The 21,129-nt window shown below is 43.5% G+C and overlaps 1 protein-coding gene across 1 annotated transcript in view; it reads right to left on the bottom strand.

The window, feature by feature from the left end:
- Nucleotides 1-16,088, bottom strand: part of pcdh1a (protocadherin 1a) — a 69,879-nt gene extending 53,791 nt beyond the window's left edge. Inside the window, exons 1-3 of the mRNA XM_057054317.1 lie at nt 15,162-16,088; nt 8,883-9,703; nt 6,031-8,214 (exon numbers count right to left, since the gene is read on the bottom strand). Of these exons, the coding sequence (XP_056910297.1) occupies nt 6,031-8,214; nt 8,883-9,683 (2,985 nt within the window). The 5' untranslated portion in view covers nt 9,684-9,703; nt 15,162-16,088. The remainder of the gene's footprint in view (nt 1-6,030; nt 8,215-8,882; nt 9,704-15,161) is intronic.
- Nucleotides 16,089-21,129: the final 5,041 nt, after the last annotated feature.

Here is a 21,129-nt window from a genome sequence, read left to right on the forward strand (position 1 = left end):
CTCGTGCCAAGAAGACCACCTTATCAAAGCCCAAACTAATACTCAGGGTTTTTGTTGTTTTTCTCTTCACTCCAAAAATTACAATCATTAAATGTCCGGTAAACTCGCTTGTAAACAGTTTAATAGATTTTAGTTCCTTTCTTAATGGAGGCGAACCTAAATATAATTGGCCAGGATGAGGATTATGTCTTATACTACAGAATTGTATGTGCATTTTGCCATTAGTAATGTGTAATATTGAGATTTAGTGTTTGCAAAAAACGCAGTTTGATGTCTTAGTTGAATTAGTCTCTAAATGATTCGGGAGCAACAACAGATTTTCTGTTTCTTGAAAAGCACACAGTAATACACAGTCGTAAAGGAAATAAAATGGTAAGATTGAGGGTCACCGGTTAATCTAGCGGATGTTGTGTGGGTGTGTGTATAGCAAAAAATGGGAAGTGTTGTAGGTGTATGCTCGTAAGTTCAGTTATGTAACTGTACTCACGACTATTCTCAGAGGTTATTATGCTCCAATTAGAAAAGTCTGTCGAGTGCTGCACATAACAAATTACGACCTGAGGTCACTCATCTCAATTTAGGTGCTGCCAACCAAATAATGCAAATTTACGAGAAATCAGGAGCGAATATTTGAACAGATGTATCTTTAGTGTGAAATACTGCAGAAAACAGGAAGGATAATGTGGAGAACACGGAGTCTTTATTATTTCTGCATCCAGCTTGCTTTATAGCTCCTTTTCCCCCGTAGCCTTACTTTTCTGGGTAATCAGCCAGGGCAAATATTCACTGCACATAGATCCAAGTGTGTGTGTGTGTGTGTGTGTGTGTGTGTGTGTGTGTGTGTCTTTGTGTGTATGTGTGTGAGGCTGTGCCTGTTTGAAAAGACTGGAAGGCAGATTGGAAACCGAGATAGGAAAGGATAGCAGTTATAAGGTGGCTGAAATTCAGATGGTGTGTTTTCTTGATGGTTTCTAGGTTTCACCAGTCATGGGCGCAGGGAAGAGAGCGGAGTGTGTCACAGTCTCGGGGAACAAGTGCACATTTTCCCTCCGGCCTTGTCAGTAATACACCTCTGCTGAGTTCAAACGGCAGTATCGGTCTAAATTGGGCTAATCCCAGCTCAAAGGAATGCCTAAAGTTCACAAACTGTGGGCCCTGCTTAACAAAAAAGCAGGTTAATTAAGACTCACACTGAGTCAACGTGCTTCTCCTCCCGCACTACAATCCACATGAGAGATTTTCGCAGAAAGAATCAGAGATGAATGACTAACTCAGAGGAAAATGCTTTTTTGATAAATAACTCACTTTTAACTGCACGGCTGTATGTTCAGGATAAATTTGCAGCCCCTCTAGGAGCTTGGACTGCTGTGCAACATATCCTGTGTTTGATATCACACGTACTGTGGTTCATTCAAAGGTGGCACACTCATTATCAGAAGTGTGAAAAAAGGTGCTAGCAGTTGGACCCAAAAGGGCTAATTATCAGTTCTAATGCTTCTTAGGACTCGCTGGTTTCTGCAGAAACCATCACGCAATATCACACATTCAAGAGTGGCAACTTCTGAGGTGGAAAAATTAAGGTGGCACTTGTACTATAAATGACTCAACCTGGGTCAAAGACAATTTTTCTAAAATAGCCATTCTGTTCTGTTCCATTATCTTTAGGACTTTGTTCATAAAATGTGAATGTCATAAAAATATATCATATGGCTCCATTTTTTAATCAGTCAAAAAAACAAACACGTTTGGGAATGATAGTGAATAAAAGGATTGATAGATCTTACACAGCCCCTCAGTGCTAGCAATAGCATCAGCCAAGTAAAACTATACTCATCACAATGTTAACATCCAATATGAGATATTTTTGATTACCATCTATAACTAATGCCTTATATCTAATTTGGTGTGTGTTTCATTTTGCCAGCACATCCCAAAAACTCTGAGCTGGGTTGATTAGGATTGTCATGCTAGCATGACTAGCATGACAAAATGTAGGTTAGTGACAAACAAAGATTGACCAAAGAGTAAACAAATGACTTAAAATGGCCTGAATTGAAAGGTGCTGGTGCATTTTTCGGTGTCTCCTTTTTCTACTTCTTAAACTTGGAAACATATTCCACTTTTTTAACAATTATATTATATACTGGCTGATTGTAATGTTCAAGAATTTCTCCTACAACTGACCTTTCAAATTTTTGAGTTACATCATATTTTTTGGCTCATAAAGTCCATTCCAAACGGATCGCACCCGCCAAGATTCTTCAGAAACTTCCCAGTTTACACGTTAATTACCGAACAGATGCAGGCAGTATGGAAGCAGTTAAAAGAGCCCCTGAGCACTTCAGCTAGGATGCTACAGACAGCTGATCCTGTTTGTTTAAGAGCACTGTTGGAATGCGGTTATTGGATTTGAACTTTTTGTGAATGCTTTTTTTTTCCTTTCCTGCCAAATGAATTTGCCAGACAAATATTCAAAAAGGCATGCAAGCCTTTTTTTTTCTTTTTGTTTTTGTTAGCTTTTGAAATATTCGATCAGTGTTTATTACAGGATAAAACAGTTTTTAGAAATAATGTAAAAGAGGGCTAACAAAGGAATTAATAAAATAGGGTCCTCACTCCATTTAAAAGTGTTTAGAGGCAATATGTCTGATGTAATACATTGTGGCTTACAAACAGTATTTCTCGAATTTTGTTCCAAAGTGGGTTAATTTAAAGCAATTAGATGTGAAATAAGCTGCCAACAATGAATTGAGGAAAACATCACAATGCTTCTGAGAATTTTGTGAGCTAGCATAAGCGCGGCAAATGCGTTCGTCAAACCAGGACATCTGGCCATCTCCCGCCGCGGAATCCACCAGAAATCCATGTGGAAACGGCAGGAGTGCTACATGTTTCATTGTGTATTCTAAAATGTGTCACAGAAGGACCTCACACCCACCAGAGGTACTCAGAATCTTAAGATGGTAGAAATTTACCACCAGAAAATGTTTCTGTAGATTTGTTTTGCTATACATCATTGGCAATCATCTGTGAATGGATGGTGTGGATAAATATAGCAGGATGTAAAATCGGTGTCGGAAGAAAATAAGTGGGGTATAGAAAATGATTACATACAACCCAACACAGAAACAGTGTCAGAAACAGTTTTTAGTTTCAGCTAAAATAAAAAGAAATGCTGCTGTATGAATTGATTGTAGTTTAAGGAAGACATTATAATCAGCGACGTGTCATTGCGCATCTGGAGTTTAATAAAATATCAAAAAGGTAGGTCCTCAATGAAGTGCTTTCATGAATGCGTAAATGTTTGTCATGGAGGACATCCTTGTCCATGTTTTACACACATTTGTTTAGCTTCCAATGTCTGAAAAGCCCTGAATTTCTGAATTTTTAAATTCTGAAGGTAGGTTTTCCTTGCTCTTTCACCAAAACATTCCTACCTGTGATCATAGAACAGATTAGACTATATCAAGGTTTTATTTATTAGCAATATGTGAATATTTGGGATCTACCAGTAGCCTCGGAGGCTATTATAACTTACTGATTCCTTCGGGAACATAAAAGGATCTGACGTAAAAGGATCTGACTGGATTTATTATTAAAAGCTATTTTCTCATTTCTTATTTAGAAATGATTAGAAATCTAGAAAGGAAATAGCTTAAAACTCCACCAATAAAGAGAAAGCAAACACACAACTCTTAATTATTTTCTGTTAACTACTGATGTTGCTTTTATAAGTCGAGCATTTTTGAGTCAAACCTCTCAAACAAGGACGTTGATACAGGACGTTAAAGCAAAGACACCTTTAAACTACCTAATGAATTGATCGCCACAACAAATAAATAAACCATTCAAGCGATCATGTTCCTAAAACGAGACCTTGTAACCTCGGATATAATGTGAAGGAGATTGCAGTGACAAGCAATTGTCGCTCAGCTAATTAAAGCAAGGGTATCACTCTACATCTGTCACATCAGTTGGCAGTTAGTTTAATTATATATTTTGGTCAATCTGTTCTTCCTGATGTGAAAGGGGAGGCTGTACATGAGACAACATCTGCTGGGGGTATGTCATATGAGCTTCCGCATCTGTCCGTGTTTTTGCACAGTCTGCCAATCACTTGAGTCGCGCCTCATCCCTGGTTATGTTCTCGTATCGGGAAAGCAGCAACGCTGTCAACCACTGAGCGCTTACATCTGTGCCATCGCTACAATTAATACTCGGAAGCCACAAATCAACACACAAAGACAGACTGGCAGCGCACACAAATAACCAGCCATGCCCTGTGGCTTCCAGTCATTCCGGTCCCTTTTGGTGTCCATCACTGAGACAGTGGCGACTGTTCTCCGTATCAGACTCCACCCACAAAGGCTTGTGATCACATAAACTGTCAGCAAGCATCTGTTGAAAAGTACCAACCAGCCCGCTGTGATAGCAGCTCCAACCATATCTTTGCAGGAAATGTGTCACCTGCGCATGATCTGTCTCAGCATATTTCATCCATTTAATGTGGCAAGTGTTATCTGCAAATACTTGAAGAATGTCAAAGTTTTTTTGTATACATAAAGCCAAAGTCAGGCTTATTGGCTGGCTTGGGGGGGAGAAATTGACATTTTGATGTTTTTCAGGAGTTTTCCTTGGTTAGAGCATTGCTTTACTGTCTATAATAACCTGATTATCCTACATGGTATTTTTTCAGATCTTACGTTTGGTAGCATAAAATGTAATAGACAGGTGATTGTGAGAGCTTGATGCTTCTAATCCATGAAGAATTTGGGAGCATCAGAAGCTAGGGGTTTGATCAGGGAGTGCTGGCTCACCAAAGACAGCAAAGATCGCCATTTGTTCGATTGCTCGTAAACAGACTTCCATTTCTGAGACTGGGAACAGCCCCCAGGGTTCAAGCAGCTTTTACTGCAGCCCAAAATATAATCCGCTGATATGAAATGCCTGCTGCAGACGTATGTGCTGCCCTTCTTTATAACCAAATGCACCCTCTCTTCCCATCAGATCCCACTGGATTTATTTTCTTCTACCATCGCTGTCAACTGGAAAATAATTAAAAGACAGATGAGGATGTGTTGAAGAACACTCCGGTAGCAAAAGTCTCATTCCTCACTTTTACCATATTCAAGTTAGCACAGTAGAGAGAACATTCTCAACACCCGAAGCCGCTAAGACAACTGGGAACATTTACTGACATGGGGAGCGGAAGTAACTTCACTTTAATTCCATCTGTGTATCTCATGTCAAAAAAGTGTGAAAAAGGTCTATCGAAACACGTTCCTGTCAAAATAATCCATATTTTTTCCAGGCAGTTCTCTTCCTAAACCACAAATTCTGAAATCTGGATGATTTAAACATCTGTTTCTCTCTCACACACACACACACACGCAGACACACACATGAACAGAAACACACATCTGCACTTGTTTATTCCAAGAAGCATTCTCAAACTCACAGATGACACGAAATCCTCGAGAAACACCAGCTTTCTATCCCTACGACCCACAAATTCTCCATTTGTAATCCCCTCTGAGGCCATTAATATTTCTGTTTCCATGGCGATTAAAGCTTTGCCAAATGTTGTAGAGATAAGAGGAGATAAGAGCATAAGGAGCCACCAGATAAGAGCAAGTGACCTGCAAAGATCAGAGCATGAGGGGTTAGGCAGCAGAGAGGAGTGAGCCGCTGGAAAATGGACCAGCCCTGCCCAACGCCAGTGAATGAAAAAGAAAAGTCAAAAACATAAACTGACACCCAAGTTTTTCCAGTAGTGGAAATCTGGATCATGTGACAGGTGGTGATGGTTTTTACTGCAAAGCAACATCTACAAAGCCGCAATAAACAAATAAACTAACTGGCGTCAAAATCAATTAAAAAAATAATCACTCCATCTGAAATCTATGTGATAATGACGATAATGGACTGCAATCCGTATTTAAGTGCTAATAGGAAAAATTGCAAAGAAGAAAAATAATAGGTTTTCCAGGCCTGTATACAAGGATGTTTTATCTTACAGCAGAAACGTACCTGTTTGTTGTACTTCGGCTGGCTGGTTTTGTAGCTGTAATCTGAGTACTGGTCTGAGCCGGTGGAGTTGTCATCCCCGCCTGTTCCTACAAAGGTGTTGGTGGCAGGAAGGTCCTGGACCACTTGATGCTTTTGGGAGGCTGAGGGGGACTGTGCCTGGAGTTGGATGGAGGGTAAGGGAGAATTGGAGCGGTAGTGTCGGCCTATGTCAGGGCTTCCGGGCGAATAGGTTAGAGGCAGGTGTATTCGAGGACTATCGCTGACACCATCGAGGTTGAACTTGAGGCTCTTTTGAAGACTGACCTCTTCATCTTCTCCTAGAGCTTTCGGGGGTTTCTGGGGTTTACCTTTCCTTCCTCGTTTGCCTTTGGCATTCTTTGGTGTCTGTTTTGGTGCGTATAAGTCCTTTGTTTCCTTTTTGCCAGCCTGGTAGCCGCTCTTTGTCTCTCTTTGGATGCGGTGGCGAATAAATACCACCACCAAGATCAATAGAACGACTCCTGCCACACCGGCTAGGCTTCCGAACAATATATTGCTGCGGTGCGCAGCGAAACCGTTGTCAGGATCACCGGCGATGTCTCTGTCCAGTGGAGTGTAAAGACTGTGTCCAACGAGAGCCTCCACTAAGCTGACATTTGAAATGGTTTCATTGACATAGATGTGGACCAGGGCAGTGGCGTGGCGTGCAGGCTTCCCTCTGTCACTCACTCGCACCACAAGCCGATGCAGTCCACCATGTTTACGAGTCATTTCTTTTGCCAGTGTAATCTGTCCACTGGAAGGGGATATATGGAATAACTGGTAAGGGTTTCCACCAGCAATACTAAAGACAAGCTCTGCATTAGGCCCGCTATCCAAGTCTTCAGCTTCCACTACCTCAACATGGCTGTCTGGGGCAGCAGAAGGTGACAGATGTCTGAAGGAAGAATTGGATGGCTTAGTGACGACGGGGTCATTGTCATTTTCGTCCAGTACATTGATGGTAACGCCCACATATGAAGATCTGGGTGGCTCCCCACCATCCACCGCTTTCAGACGGAATGTGTAGCTGCTTTCCTTCTCTCTGTCGAAGGAAATACTTGATAGAATAGTGCCGGTTCCATTTTGAATAACAAACTTCCCTCCGTCAGACTCAACAGCGAGGTGAACTCGAGCATTCTCGCCTTTGTCCATATCTAACACTGTCACCATGCCAACTGGACTGAGGGGGGGCATGTTTTCCAAAACTGAAAAGCTGTACCCACTGAGCATGAACTTTGGATCATTATCATTGCGATCCAGCACTTTTATCACAACAGTTGCAGTTCCTTTATGAACAGGTGATCCTTTGTCTGCTGCAGTGACCCGAAACTCATAATGTTCTTTATGCTCTCGATCAAGTGGGCTTCTTGCTCTCACTTCGCCTGTATTTGGGTCAATTTCAAACAGGCCCTTGATGGCCGAGTCTCCCAAAATATTATAGAGCAGCTCCGCGTTAGTGCCGGTGTCAGCATCTGAAGCGGTAACGTCCAGAACCCTCTCCCCTGGTTGGTTTTCTTCAGCAAAATCTACTTCGAACAAGGTTGGAGAAAATATTGGGGAGTTATCGTTGACATCAGTGACTTGGACCTTCAGGGAGTTTGTGCTAGAGAGTGCTGGATTCCCAGAATCCACTGCCACAATCTCGACTCTGTAATCCCTAACTCTTTCATAGTCGAGGGGAGTGGTGGTCTGGAGGAAATACTTCCTCTTGTTGTCGCTGGATGAGTCGCTGGCTGAGCGGAGCTGGAAGGGAACGTCCCCCGCAACTACACAGGTGACAACGGCATTCTCTCCCTCATCCTTATCAGACACTTGGACCAAAGCAACAGCCGTTCCCACCGGCATGTCCTCAGAAATATTAGCCACGCCTTCACTGTGTGTCACGAGGCCAATCCCACGGATCTCAACGGCCGGAGCATTGTCATTCTGGTCTGTCACCTCAATGGTTACAAATGTTTTGGAGCTTTTAGGTTGAGGACCCTTATCCCTGGCTACCACATAAAATGACAAGCTACTAATGTCCTCCCTGTCCAGTGGTCCTTTGACATAGATAGTGCCAGTTGAACGATCTATTCTTAATAGTTTTGGGACTGGGTCCACTGCTTGGTGAAGGGTGTACTCAATTTCTCCATTCGGGCCCATGTCCGAGTCATTTGCTTTGACCTGGAAAGAAGACATTTTCATGGTTAAAGTCATGCTCTATATATATATTCTTATGGAGATACATACATAGAGACAGACGCAGACACAGAAGAATTTGTTGTTTAAGTTAAAAGGAATGCGCTCAGTGAGTAACCCACCATTTCAAAGCACCGTAGGTAAAATCATTTGAACATTTTTTTTAACATTTCTTTTTGCTTGTGATGATTACGTGAGAAGCTTTTTTCCCCCTCTTTGAACCCCCTTCTTTTATCCCTGCGCTTTGGCAAGAGAACATCCCGAGAAAACACGTCAAAATATCAATAGTGCCATTTCTTTCATGACATCTGCTGCAATTTCACAGGGAAAGACAGAAAACAAAACACACTCCTACACTCTCATAATGTGAAGCTCTTGCTCCTTTTCTGTAAGTTTTATGTGTGTGTCCATTGTCTTTTCGATAACACCCAACAGCTATGTTGTACAACTATAATGCATCCATCCATTTTGTCAAATATGTCTTGATAAATTAACGTAGCAAAATGAAAACTGCCTTATTCTTTGTGGCTATGAAGTGAAAATATTGCACAAAGCTTTACAAGTTCATTTTGTTTTTAATTTACATCCTCTGTGTGCTCTTGAATATCCACCTCATGTTCTTTAAAGGGACGAGATTTGTTCTGAGGTCTTACCTGCAACACGGAGTGTCCAATGGGACTATTTTCTGACACTTCAGCTTCATACATGGACTTTTCAAATCTAGGAGCGTTGTCATTGGCGTCGGTCACAACAACTCTTAGCAAGGCGCTGCTATAGCGCTGAGGGTTCCCTCCGTCCACTGCTTTGATGGTCAGGTCATAGGAGTCCTTCAACTCACGGTCCAGGTTGCCGAGGACAATGAGCTGCGGCAGCTTCCCTCCTCTGTCATCAGCCACTTGTAAGCCAAAAAGGGTTGCTGCATCTGGCCCTGCAGTCAGCGCGTAGTCTGCCACGCCATTCCTGTCGGAGTCTCTGTCCATAGCCAAAGGGATGGAGAATAGCGCCCCCATGATTGTGTTCTCGGGGACAGAGATGGTGAGGACGGAAGAGGGGAACTGTGGCGTGTTGTCGTTGATGTCTTGCACCTCAATACGTCCTTCAATAAGTCGCGGGCTCTGGTTTTGGATCAAATCTGTCACTGACACCTCGAATTCCAGATAGCAGGGTTTACCTTTAACAAGTGACCGACAGTCTCTGAGAGTCTCTCTGTCTATGGGAATCTCGGTGGTGAAAATGTCTCCCGTCTTTCCATCAACTCGGAGATAAGGGGAACCTACTTCCAGCTTATAAAGGTGACCCGAGTCAGGCAAGCCCTGATCTGCCGCTAGGCTACCAATAAGAGTGTTCGGAGGCTGCTCCTCCTGGACCCGGTACAGGATGCTGCCATCGACAGAACCACCGAGCGGCAGCAGCAGCAGCACCCAAAGCAGCACTGCGTTCGAAGTCCGGTCCATTAGTTCAACAGAAGATCTGCCTGCAAACAAAGAATAAAAAAGAAAATTAATGGACACAAATATAAAGGTTTAGCTTCAATGTTTACCAGCTGGACCAAACGGTGATAATGTCCGATTATAAAGGAAAATTTGAGAACCTATATTAATACAGTACATTTTAGTTAGCAGGTTTGTACTTCTGAACAACGCTGCAGCTTTGAAATGAATGGAAGCTATAAAGACCATGCCTCCAAGCAGAACAACAAAAGGAAAAGATGCTTTTCTTTGAAAACCTAATCACCGTATGCCCACGTGGTTACTTTTCCTGTATCGGTGCTTTGGCGTACAGTTCCTCTTTACAAATACCACACAGAAAAGAGTCTGGGAAGAAGAAATTGTAATCTTATGCACAAAATAATCTTGAGGGCCAGCACAGATTGTTTCATCTGTATAATCAAATAAAAATGAAATAGAAAATCCAATTCTGCACAGCCTAAGAGACTCATTATTTCAGTATTATGCTAACAGACACTGAGGAGTAGTGTAGCAGTGTAGCCTGAATCTAACACTGTCAGACATACCCTAAAAACTATGTTAAACTCTTCAGTCTAGCCAGGCAGGCCTTTAATAACCAATGCTTGGAGGACATGGTGACATCGTCCCATTCAGATTAAAGGACATGGCTATTATCTCCGCATGCAGCTTGCAACAATGCACAATGGAGAACTTTCTATCTTCTCTCCGTTGCTACGGGCAAGCTCAAACAACGTAATCATGTTTGATTTTGAACCTTTCAACTCTGTAATTACGACCCATTATTTTAGTGTCCTCTTTGATCTGCGGTCCCTCAAGCCAGAGAATTTCATCTTTTCCATGCCACGATTTGAGACTTTAATTGTTTCTTGTGTGCAAAATGGTGTGTGTGTGTCCCATTAGTAATTGAAATGGGAGCAGATACGGTATAAAGGGCCCATTGTTATTGCAATTTGCTCATCAGTGGATATTTTGGATCGGTTTGCAGTTTGCTGGTCATTTACAGAAAACTGACATTTAGCAGAGGCATTGTGTCACTTTATTCAGTGTGAAAAATGCAGAAGAATTAAGTTTAACTATCTGTTGGGTGCATCTCTTGTTTTCCTAAAAGCTGTGCAGGGAAGAATTGTATCTGAAAACATGTATCAAAAAAAAGATTTCTTTTGAATATGCTAAAAACAAGAATGCTGCTAAATTACATGCTAATAGCGCAGTTATTGATTAGTCCCTTTTTACAAACCTGTCAAAGTGGCCAGAATGGGGTGTTGTTTGTCATAAAATAACATTTAAAAAAAGCCAAAGTAAAAACAATTCATAATATAACCACAAAAATAGCATCAAAGCATCAGTTGTCATGCAGCTGGTTCTAATTAACCCTCATTTTAAACAATGATGGTGTTGTTTACGTGCATCTACAGTGTAAATGTAGGTCATCAGCACTTTTTCCTGGTTTTGAATGTTTTTTTACAAGTAAATAATAATACATAGCCTTTTGTTCCAGTGTAACTGCTCCAGCTTTGTAGCCACTTATAGAATGAACAGGCATGCTTTTATAGTGACATGATTGTTATGGTTGATGACACTCATGACTTAATGTCTTCCAGTTGGCCTCGTGCCTGTTTTCCAGATGGCACCATGCCTGGCGGCCACAGCGATTCGCTGTTGCTTTTTTCATTCTGTGTATTTACATTAAAATTCATGTTGTTTGTGGAACAGGAGCTTTGACAGCGTTCGGTAGAAATCGCTCACCAGTTAGATACCGCTGCACCCCTTTTTAGCCTTACATATCTCAGCTATCTTGCAAATATTTTATCATCATCTTATGGTGATTGAGAAGGTGTTGAGAATTTGTTTTCATTCTTTCTTTCCCAGATCTGGTCCGCAGTCTCACAAAAGAGCAATACCTGAGGTGCTAAATGGATTAATTAGAACTGCCAAACATAACTGCAGGGGTGACTTTTCACATTTTTCAGCACTTTTGTTCCAAAAAAAGAGAAAAGAAAACCTGGTTGTTGTCTGTCAAACCCAGATGGTGTGTTAGACTTGGAAGACCACAGGCTGATTCAGGCAGATCCTGATACGTAAGTCAGCATATCTAATCACAGGGACAATCGAGATACCTCTTTTGGTTCAAAGAGCTAGAAAAACGTCTGCAACGGCACCACCTTTTAGGCGTGATTGGAGGTTTGAGTTCCAGGTGCTTGAAGAGGGCCCTGCGTCAGAGGCGCACGGCTGGAAACGTGATGTTCCCTCTGCCTGGAAATGTCAGCTTTGAACAGCTGTGCCAGCAGAGATGTTTGTGTTGGGATTTTTCTCCAATCACGCAATAATATGTCTGTTATCGGCACTAAATCCCAGACGTACTTTGCGGTTGCTTTACCGAGAAACGGCTCAGACTCGGGTAACCTTGTGGTGCGACTAGTTGTGTGAGTACGCTGCACTTCCTCCACATAAAGCTGTTATGGCTCCACGAAACCTAGACGGCTTATGCTTTAATTCCCTAAAGCACTTCTCTCTGCAAATAAGCGAACCAAAGTCTTACGGAGGTGCTTCAGAGGAGGAAAAAAAAAATCTTTCCAAACACAATCACTGATGAAGGAAAGAAACCTAACTCCGCCACTGAAGCCGCGTTCTGCAAAAACACCTCATGCTGTGATCACGCAATGGTCCAGATGGTTCCGCGTAGTGAAGGCAGGCTGTGGTGCGGGATGGAGGAAGACCTCAAAGACTGCCTCAAACTGCCTGATGGGTTTGCTATTTACTCTGTCTCCTGCATAGCTGTTTAACTTTTGAGATGGGGACGACAGGGCAAAACTGCTTATCAGCTGAGCTTAAACCCCCACCAGGAACATCACAGGCGGAGGTCGCCCCTGCCTGGCCTAAATCCAGCTTTTTAACAACATCAAGCAGAATACAAAACCCGACCAGAAGATGAGCGCCTGGTGGTATAAACACGGCGAGACAATTATCACTCCACACTCTGGTGCTGCAGGTGGTCCTGACATACAGGTCCCCTTTCACCTGTCAGCAACCTCCCCAGATGTAAAGATTAGAGCAGGAGCTCCCCCCCCCAGTCTGCCACCTGGGAGCGTGTTGATGTTGTCGCTTATGTGGAAATCCCGCCGCCACATGCGTACTAGTCTCTTTTAGCCTTCCATTTCACTATTCCAAAGCCATTTTGAACGATGGCATATTCCTTCTAGCTAACGCCCACACTCCCCCCCCCCCCCCACCCCACCCCACTTCTTAAAGGCTCGGTGATGAGTGCCGGTGCCGCTGTACGACTCCTCACAGAGCGCGAGGGAAAAGAGACCTCACTAGCGGCTAAACATCAGACTAACTGCAAAGCAATATTGAAACCCACACAGAGCCCTTGCGCCGTTTATCACCCCCGCTGCACACACTGCTCAAAAGAACAGCAGCTACCGTACATGCCTGCAATCAATGACACCACCTATGACAAACGGCGCGCAGTCGGGTCCAGTTCTCGAGAGGGACAGAGTTTTGTGCCATAATGAAGCCCGGGCGCAGCTGACTCCAGATACAACAATATCTTTTGTGGCGCCGCTGGTGCTTCCCCACAGCCAGGTTTACATGCATGAGATATCCTTTCCAATTACTCAGAGAAGAAACTGTCTAAAAAGGCTCCACAAGCTTTTTGGCAAAAACCTTTTACTCCTCCGAGCGGCCGTTAAAATGTCTTCAAGAACCTTTCCACTACGAGGACCTCAGCCTACGCTTCCTTTCCAATTACGAGATTTCACATTTCAAACATGTGACCGCGCAGTATGTGCGCTGTCACGTTGCATTTAACAGACAGGTATGGTGGGGGGGGGACCCACAACGAACAATATAATTGTGTTGCGGAGCATGCAAGCCCCTCCTGGTTACCATAGTGACAGACTATCTTGTGGCTGAGTCAACTCAGTGGCTGACTGGGTGACATTTACTCTTTAAGTCGGCCACTCGACAGATTCGGCAGGAAGGGCTCCAGCATATCAACAGAGGGGGGATTGTTGGTCATTGATATTGTATATCAGAGGGTCAGGGTGTGTCAGTGGGGTGGGGGGGTGGTCACTGGAGTCATATGATGAAATCATTATTTTTACAGACTTTTGCAAAATCCCGCAGAGCTCATAATGACTCGGCCACCCCAGCAGTCCATGCAGCAGCTTTAATTTTCACTTGGGTACAGATCAAGCTCATTAATTCCTATAATGTAAGAAGCGCATCCCCGCTTTGCTCCAGTCTGGAAAGATAAAGGATGATTTAATGATTTTCTCAACTGATGTGATTTGATATATTGGCTGACTCTGCGCCTTTAGCAAGTATAACAGGTAAAATCCATTATCCTCCCACCAACGTGATTTATGATGGCTGGTATCACAGTTTAGGTCTCCCTGCACACTGCTAGACACTGTAAAACTTTGCCGTCGGTAATGAGAAAGCGCCGGCCTTTGCTCAGAAACACTTGCTCGGGGCATGGACGTTTGATTTAACTATTTGTGTGGGAGGCCTTGCACACATGCGCACGTGCACACACGCACGCACGCACACACACACACACACACACACACACACACTTAGTAGGTTCACTCCTACTGAAAAGACCTTTAGACATTAAGAGGCTGTATCCACTACTTGATATTCATCGGTCAGAATGACTTCAGGATAGATAGATAGATAGATAGATAGATAGATAGATAGATAGATAGATAGATAGAAGTTAGTGCAACACCATAAGCAGCCTTAAAATGCGTCTTGTGGTCGACTTAGAGGAAACAGCACCCCTGACTCCCAGTGGAGGGTGCAGAGGAGATTACCCTTTCAGCTGCACTGATCAAAGACTTATGCCACCCCCCACCTATTTTACGCACGGATTTCTTCAAAGACAGCAAAACTGTCGGACAGTCGGTTGCGTGACAGCCAGGAATTATGAGGGGAAATAAATCAAACAGACGAATGACCGGACGGACACGTCTCTCGTGGCTGAACAGCCCCAAACAGAGGCAACAATTAGTGCGATGCTCGCTGCCGGGGCCAAATGGAGGCGAGGGGGATGTGATATAAACGGATCACATTTGCTACCTCGCAGAATCGTAAAGCTGCAATTAGACCACTAAACGCAATGAACTCATATTGTTAAGTGCAATGAAGCTGAGGGTGAGGGTTAATGCCGTTGGACGGACGCGTTAGGGTGATCGTTAGTTGCGTTATTTCTTTTAAAGCGCACTTGTGGGGGAAGGGGGGGCAGATCTGGACTGCTGTGTCCCATCAACCTGTAACACCGAAGCGGCCGCTGTTGCCTAATTTGCGCCGGATAACTTGTGCAGACAGCACAATCGGACCGTGGCCTGCGTTATTGAGCCTCACTTCAAGCAAAGTCTGCTTAAAGTCCCAACCCCAAACACACACACAGACACACAACAGCAACTTCCCCGTGGAATTCTGCAATCATCACAGTACCTGTGCCAGAGAGAGTTTGGCTTGGGTGGCGCGTTATCAAGCCCCGCAGATGCGTCCGCCGCTGATCCCAGAGGCAGGTGTCTCACCCTCAAACCTCCGCCGGAGCCTTGATGTCAAACCAAAATAAAAAATTAAACTTCAACAGCCGAGAATTTCCTCCGAGTCGAGAACTTTCTGCATCAAAATTCAGGACATGGCGTCCATCGCCCGCCCGTCACTCTTTTTTTTTTTTTTTTTTTTCCTTCAAACAGATGACAGATCGCTGCCCCAGAAAATTGCCCTAAGTTGGCTGAACGTTGCGGTGTCTTAGGATAGCGCGGCGAAACGTGGGGTTTCCTTCCGGGAGGAGAGCCTACAGTGTTCCATGTCCAGTCCTCTGAAAACAGATCCCTGTCGTGATATGCACTCTCCGGCGCATCCCTCCGCTCCAAGTTTTCCCGAGCGCTTTCCCCGACGTAGCCTAGAGCGCACGGCCAGGACGCACCGGATAGCTGAGCAGCAGCGACCGAAATGTCATTTCTTTTTCAGGACAAGCTGAGCAAACTGCGCGTCGGAGGGATGATAAACAAGAAGCCCATCTGAAGCCTTTTCCAGAGAGCAAGTGGTGAGATGCCGTGGGTAGGCTAGTTGCTCCCCTCTCTCCCTTTCTCTCTTCCTCTCATCCGAGCGTGGGAGGAGGTGGGGCTCCCATCCACCGCAGCAGCGCACAGCAACTTCACACTCCACATCAAATTATGCTCGCGCTGCCGACCAGGAAATTGTGTGATTCCTACAGTTTAAGGAGATCTCATCAAACTGGGTCACTCTTTATAAGCGTCTTAATGCGCCTGCTCTGCGCTCTTTCCTCACTCCCGACAGCATCTGTCAGGGTTACATCAAGTCACTCTTCAAAAGGAGGGAAAGGGCTCTGAATTTCATGTAACAGGTAGTCTGCATGAGCCGTTTACTTGTTGATATGCGTCCCATGGAGCGAAATGAACTGCCCTAAATAGAATCCCACGGACCACAATTTATTCATTTGGCGCCACCCTCAGGCGGCTGGACTGAGGAAGAGTCGCACACGAAAGAGGAGGAAATTTAGGATCCTAAATGCGAGGTAGCGTGAAAATATCAGTTTAAAAAACGAGGAAAAGTCCTGCAGGTAGCCCACTTAATGGGCTCAATTACTTTAGATCATACATATCAACCCTCACAGAGAATAGCTGCAGTGTCACATGTTTAAAGGCAAAATATGGTTCTGTAGCTTAGATAGATAGATAGATAGATAGATAGATAGATAGATAGATAGATAGATAGATAGATAGATAGATAGATAGATAGATATCCAACACCATAAGCAGCCTTAAGATTGACATATGTGCAAGTAGTTATTTACCTTTCCACATACATACATACATACATACATAGACCTATGCATTTATATGTCCATATGTACATACACACACATACTCGCTCTACATGTATGTATGTAGAGTGAGTTTTATTCATTTTATACATCATATATTGTCTATAATGTCTGACATTATACTCTTGCTCTCTTTTTTTCCCCAAATGCAAATGTTTTTCCTTGCTCCGGGTTATGAATTAGCATGTCTCAGCGAGCGGTCACAGCAAGCCTCACCCCTGTCTGATGTGATGCCAGTGATCAGATCTGCTTCAGCAGAATAAATAAATAAGAGACCACGAGTCAAAACATGGTTGCTGCCATGGAGGACAGCCTTGAGCGCCGTCTTCCAAAGGAAACCCCCGACTTCCTGTCTGGCCCATCCATTCCGAGGCAAAGACGTTCGCCACAAACGCATATCTGTTGGGTTAGCTCTCCAGGGCTTCCATTAAAGGCCGCCACTCGTGGTGTCTCTAAGCCAATCAGATTAGAGCTCCCACCCACACACAGCCATGCTAATAACGTTTAAGTACAGTCACAGGTGGCCTGTGTTGTCTTGAGGAAAGAGAAGCAGCAAGGGAGGAAATTAATGGTAGTCTCAACTCACAAGAGACCCAGGAAAAAAAAACACGACAAACCAGCGAACCGCTGAATTATCAAACTGAAGTGGTAAAACATGCCGACGAAAAGCCATTTTCGTTTAATTTCTGTAAGTAAAGGCTCATTTAGAATGGCGGCGCATTTAAATCAATGGCTCTTGTCAGTTCACACACATTATTTTTGATCTTTTGCCGTTTATTTAAACATTTCCGTTTAAGGAGGACTCCAGTAAAGTTCAAATATTAGCAGTTTAAGATCATTAGCCAGACTCAGTGTATTGTCTACATCAGAGGGTGACCAAGGGCAAACGGTAAAAAACATTTCAGTGTGGGCGCCATTTGATGTCTTTTTTTTAATTAGCCAAGAAGGCACAGCTCTGTTTTAATTCCCACTCACCTTTTTTCCTTGGGATCACAGTTTTAATAAGTCAGTTGAGTGATAATAAATACAAGGCAGAAAATGTCCCCAAAACCCTCCCTAATTCCCTTCAAAAGCATTTCTTATGTATCTCAATATTAAATCTCATCAGATAATGATTTTCCTTTCTGTCCCCCCAAATCTTACACTAGAAACACATGCGAAAGACATCAAATGCAAGTTTGGAGAGTTGTTTTACCCCCTCTTTCTAAACAGGTTTTTTTTTTAGAAAAGTTATTGCTATTTACAGTACGTCTATTGAAGTGGAAAACCTTGAAGCCGGGCTGCATCCTCCACAGACAGACAGAGTCGAAGCCAACGGCAAAACTGAGTTAGTTTACAATCAGTCTTACCACGCAGCATACTTTTGCACCCGTATAGCCATAGTATGCATTCATATATAGGCCTTGAGATGCATCTACAGGGATTAAAACATAATGGAAACAAAGAGAACACGGGAACAATGCAGTTCCCTCGGGGGGGCACCGGGATGAAAAGATGCTGTCTGTAGCATCAGTGTAGGTATTTTGCTTTTGTTGAGCTCGTAAAAACATAAGGTTCATGTGTACAACTGCCATTCTTTACAGGCGTCAGTTCAGGAAGTGTCTTCATGTCACGTGTAATTTCCCATAGGCTTTAAGTGGCATGGCAACAACAAAAGGAAGAACATCCCTTAACGTCCCTTATATTTTTGCTAAATCTCCCCGCGCGGACGCTCGCCTGAACGCCATTATGTGGAAATTTGTTGCACTTTTGAAGCAGAAATAGTTTAAGGAGCATTGATGCGAAGAGGCAGCGCCTTGGATCCCGAGTTGCCTCGGCGCTGCCTTCCTTTAGAATACTGATTCAGAGGTGGCTAATGAAAGAGAAGCAGAGGATGTAGCAGCCAAAAAAAACAAAACCGGCATAATAGCATCTGAAACGCAGATAAGGCTCAATTTATTATGAAGCCTTTCATATCTGCTCGTATTTCATACAGACAGCAGCTCACAGGTGTGGCTGACGCATGAGAGGAACTGAAAGAACTGGTCAGGAGGGGTTGCATGTCACACATTGACCACCAGGTGCATTGTGGGGGGGTCCCACAGTGGCAGCAGAGATCAATGATGGAGATTTAGACAGCAGATGATGTGAACTCATGCACGATCAAACAAGAGTCATTTTAGAACACATTGGCGCCATCTTGTTATGTTGTATACATTGATCCTTGTGTATTTGCAGTTTTTTTCCCTTTTTTATCTTTTTGTGTCTTTGTGTCTGCTTGACAATTTCTCCTTTCTGTTTGCTCTTACATGTGGAGTCGGAGTTATTTGAATGGCATTCCCGGGTGTTCAAAGATCCACATCAAGACGGAATGATTGTTGAAAGAAAAATGTTACCGTGGAGATTATACAGCTACACGCTTAACGGAAGCTCTTTTTACATGCCTGGAAACAACGGCAGCAGCACAGCGTCGCTGCCGCCTCCTCAAAGCAAGACGCTTCCGTGTCTGATCCTGTGTCCTTCGCATGTTCTCCGTGTTCCTGCCAATGTTCTCCAGCTTCCTGCCACAAAAGAGACTCTTGTGTTTGTGAGTTCTAGGTGTGTGTGTCCTTTGATGAACTGATGACCTTTCACCCAGTGAATGCTTGGAAATGCAGCTCCAGCTGTAGCAAAGATTAGAAATAAGTGATGGATGGATGATGGGATGGATGGATTGATGGTGGGATGGATGGATGGATGGTTGGTGGGATGGATGGATAGATGGTAGGATGGATGGATGGTGGGATGGATGGATGACAAATGATGGATGGATGTTGGATGATAGATGGATGGTTGGTTGGTGGGATGGATGGATGTTGGATGATAGATTGTTGGCGGTGGGACGGATGGATGGGTGGTTTGTGGGATGGATGGATGAATGGTTGGTGGGATGGATGGATGGTTGGTAGGATGGATGACAAATGATTGATGATGGATGTTGGATGATAGATGGATGGAAGCGTGGATGGTTGGTGGGATGGATGGATGTATGGTTGGATTGCTAGATGGAGTTTTGGATGGATGGATGGATGGATGGATGGATGGAGGACCCAGTTACATCAAGCTGGATTGGGAGATTAGGCCATGCCCCTTGCTGCTTCCATATTTTTTCATTAATATTACTACAACAGTACAGAAAAAGCCTCAGGCATGCCTCAGCTGTAGAATTTCTATACATGCTTGGTTACAAGAGTGGAATTTTTAAAAGATAAATATATAATGAACACTTGAATAGATGAATTGGAGCTTCATCATGTGGAACAAATATAGAGGGCATCACAGTTTTGCATATTAATGTAAATAAAAATAGAACATTTGGATGGTTCAAGTTACTAGATTCAGCCTTAAATGAGGTTAGAAAATTGGTAGAAGGATATAGAATCTTTCTGTTAAGAGCAGCAGACACGAACTGAACCCCAAAAAGCAGACACACACAGGACTGAGTAGATTTGACCAGGCCTGACCTTACGGAGACGTGGCCGTAGAATTCCAAAGTTGGCAAAACGTTTCATTGGAGCAGGCTGGACGGCACAAACAGACACCTGAACAAACAGCCACAGAGGGTCAAGCAACAAACTGGCAAAGATGGGATTGGGAGCAGTCCTTTTAAAGCAGCAGGCAGGTGCGGATGATAAACTGGAGACGAGTTCCAGGTGTGTAGATCCCCGGAATGGGAGTGAACCAGGAAGCAGCCCCGCCCAGCCTGGAAACACAGACAAGGAACAGAAGGAGAGGGGGAGGAGAAAACACTAGCAAAAACAGTTTCAATCCTTCAGTTCTGTAGCAACGTGATCAAATTAGCTGCTGGAATCAATGTTAAATGTTACGAAGATGAGTGAGTTTTTTTCCCTTGAACGTAGTCAAAAACATCCAAAACTAAGCTTGACTCAACTAAGGTATCTGTTCAACAGATGCATCTTTCCATCTAATACAGCCAACTCTTGATGCAGTTTAAAATGACCATTTAAAGTATTTATTAGATTCCTCAGCCGACTGATGTTTACATGAAGGGGGCCGGTGATGAGCGTTAGCCGCGCGTCTTCATTAGTGGGTATAAAAGAGTTTACAGAGCTCAGAATGTGGTCACGACGGCAGCAGTAACTCACCCAGAAACAGCCTTTACTGGGATGGGTAATGGAACACATTACAGTTAATAACAGGAAGTCAGCATTTTCTTATATATGTCACATTATTTGAGACAAAATGGCTTATTCTGTAACACAGTACAGGTAAAACAAATAAATGTGTAAGACTAGTGCAACAGAGGGCATTAAATAGTTTTGGAGTTGGATGTTTATTAAAGAGAACTGGGCCGCAGTTTATAATAATTATCTTTTGTTTTCTTAAAGAAAGAAGAAAAAAGGTATAAATAATTAAAACAGCCACTTGACAATAATTAGCTCAAATTTATGTGCTGTTGATTAAAGTCCATCTGGCTTCTGCCAAACTGCAGATGCTAATTTAGCATTTCATTGGAAACAAAAAAGACTTTTCTTGCGTTGAATAATTCAGCTGATCCAGTGTTTTGAGATGCGCTCCAACGTG

The sequence above is a fragment of the Takifugu flavidus genome, chromosome 14 (genome assembly GCF_003711565.1).
Source record: "Takifugu flavidus isolate HTHZ2018 chromosome 14, ASM371156v2, whole genome shotgun sequence".
NCBI lineage: Eukaryota > Metazoa > Chordata > Actinopteri > Tetraodontiformes > Tetraodontidae > Takifugu > Takifugu flavidus.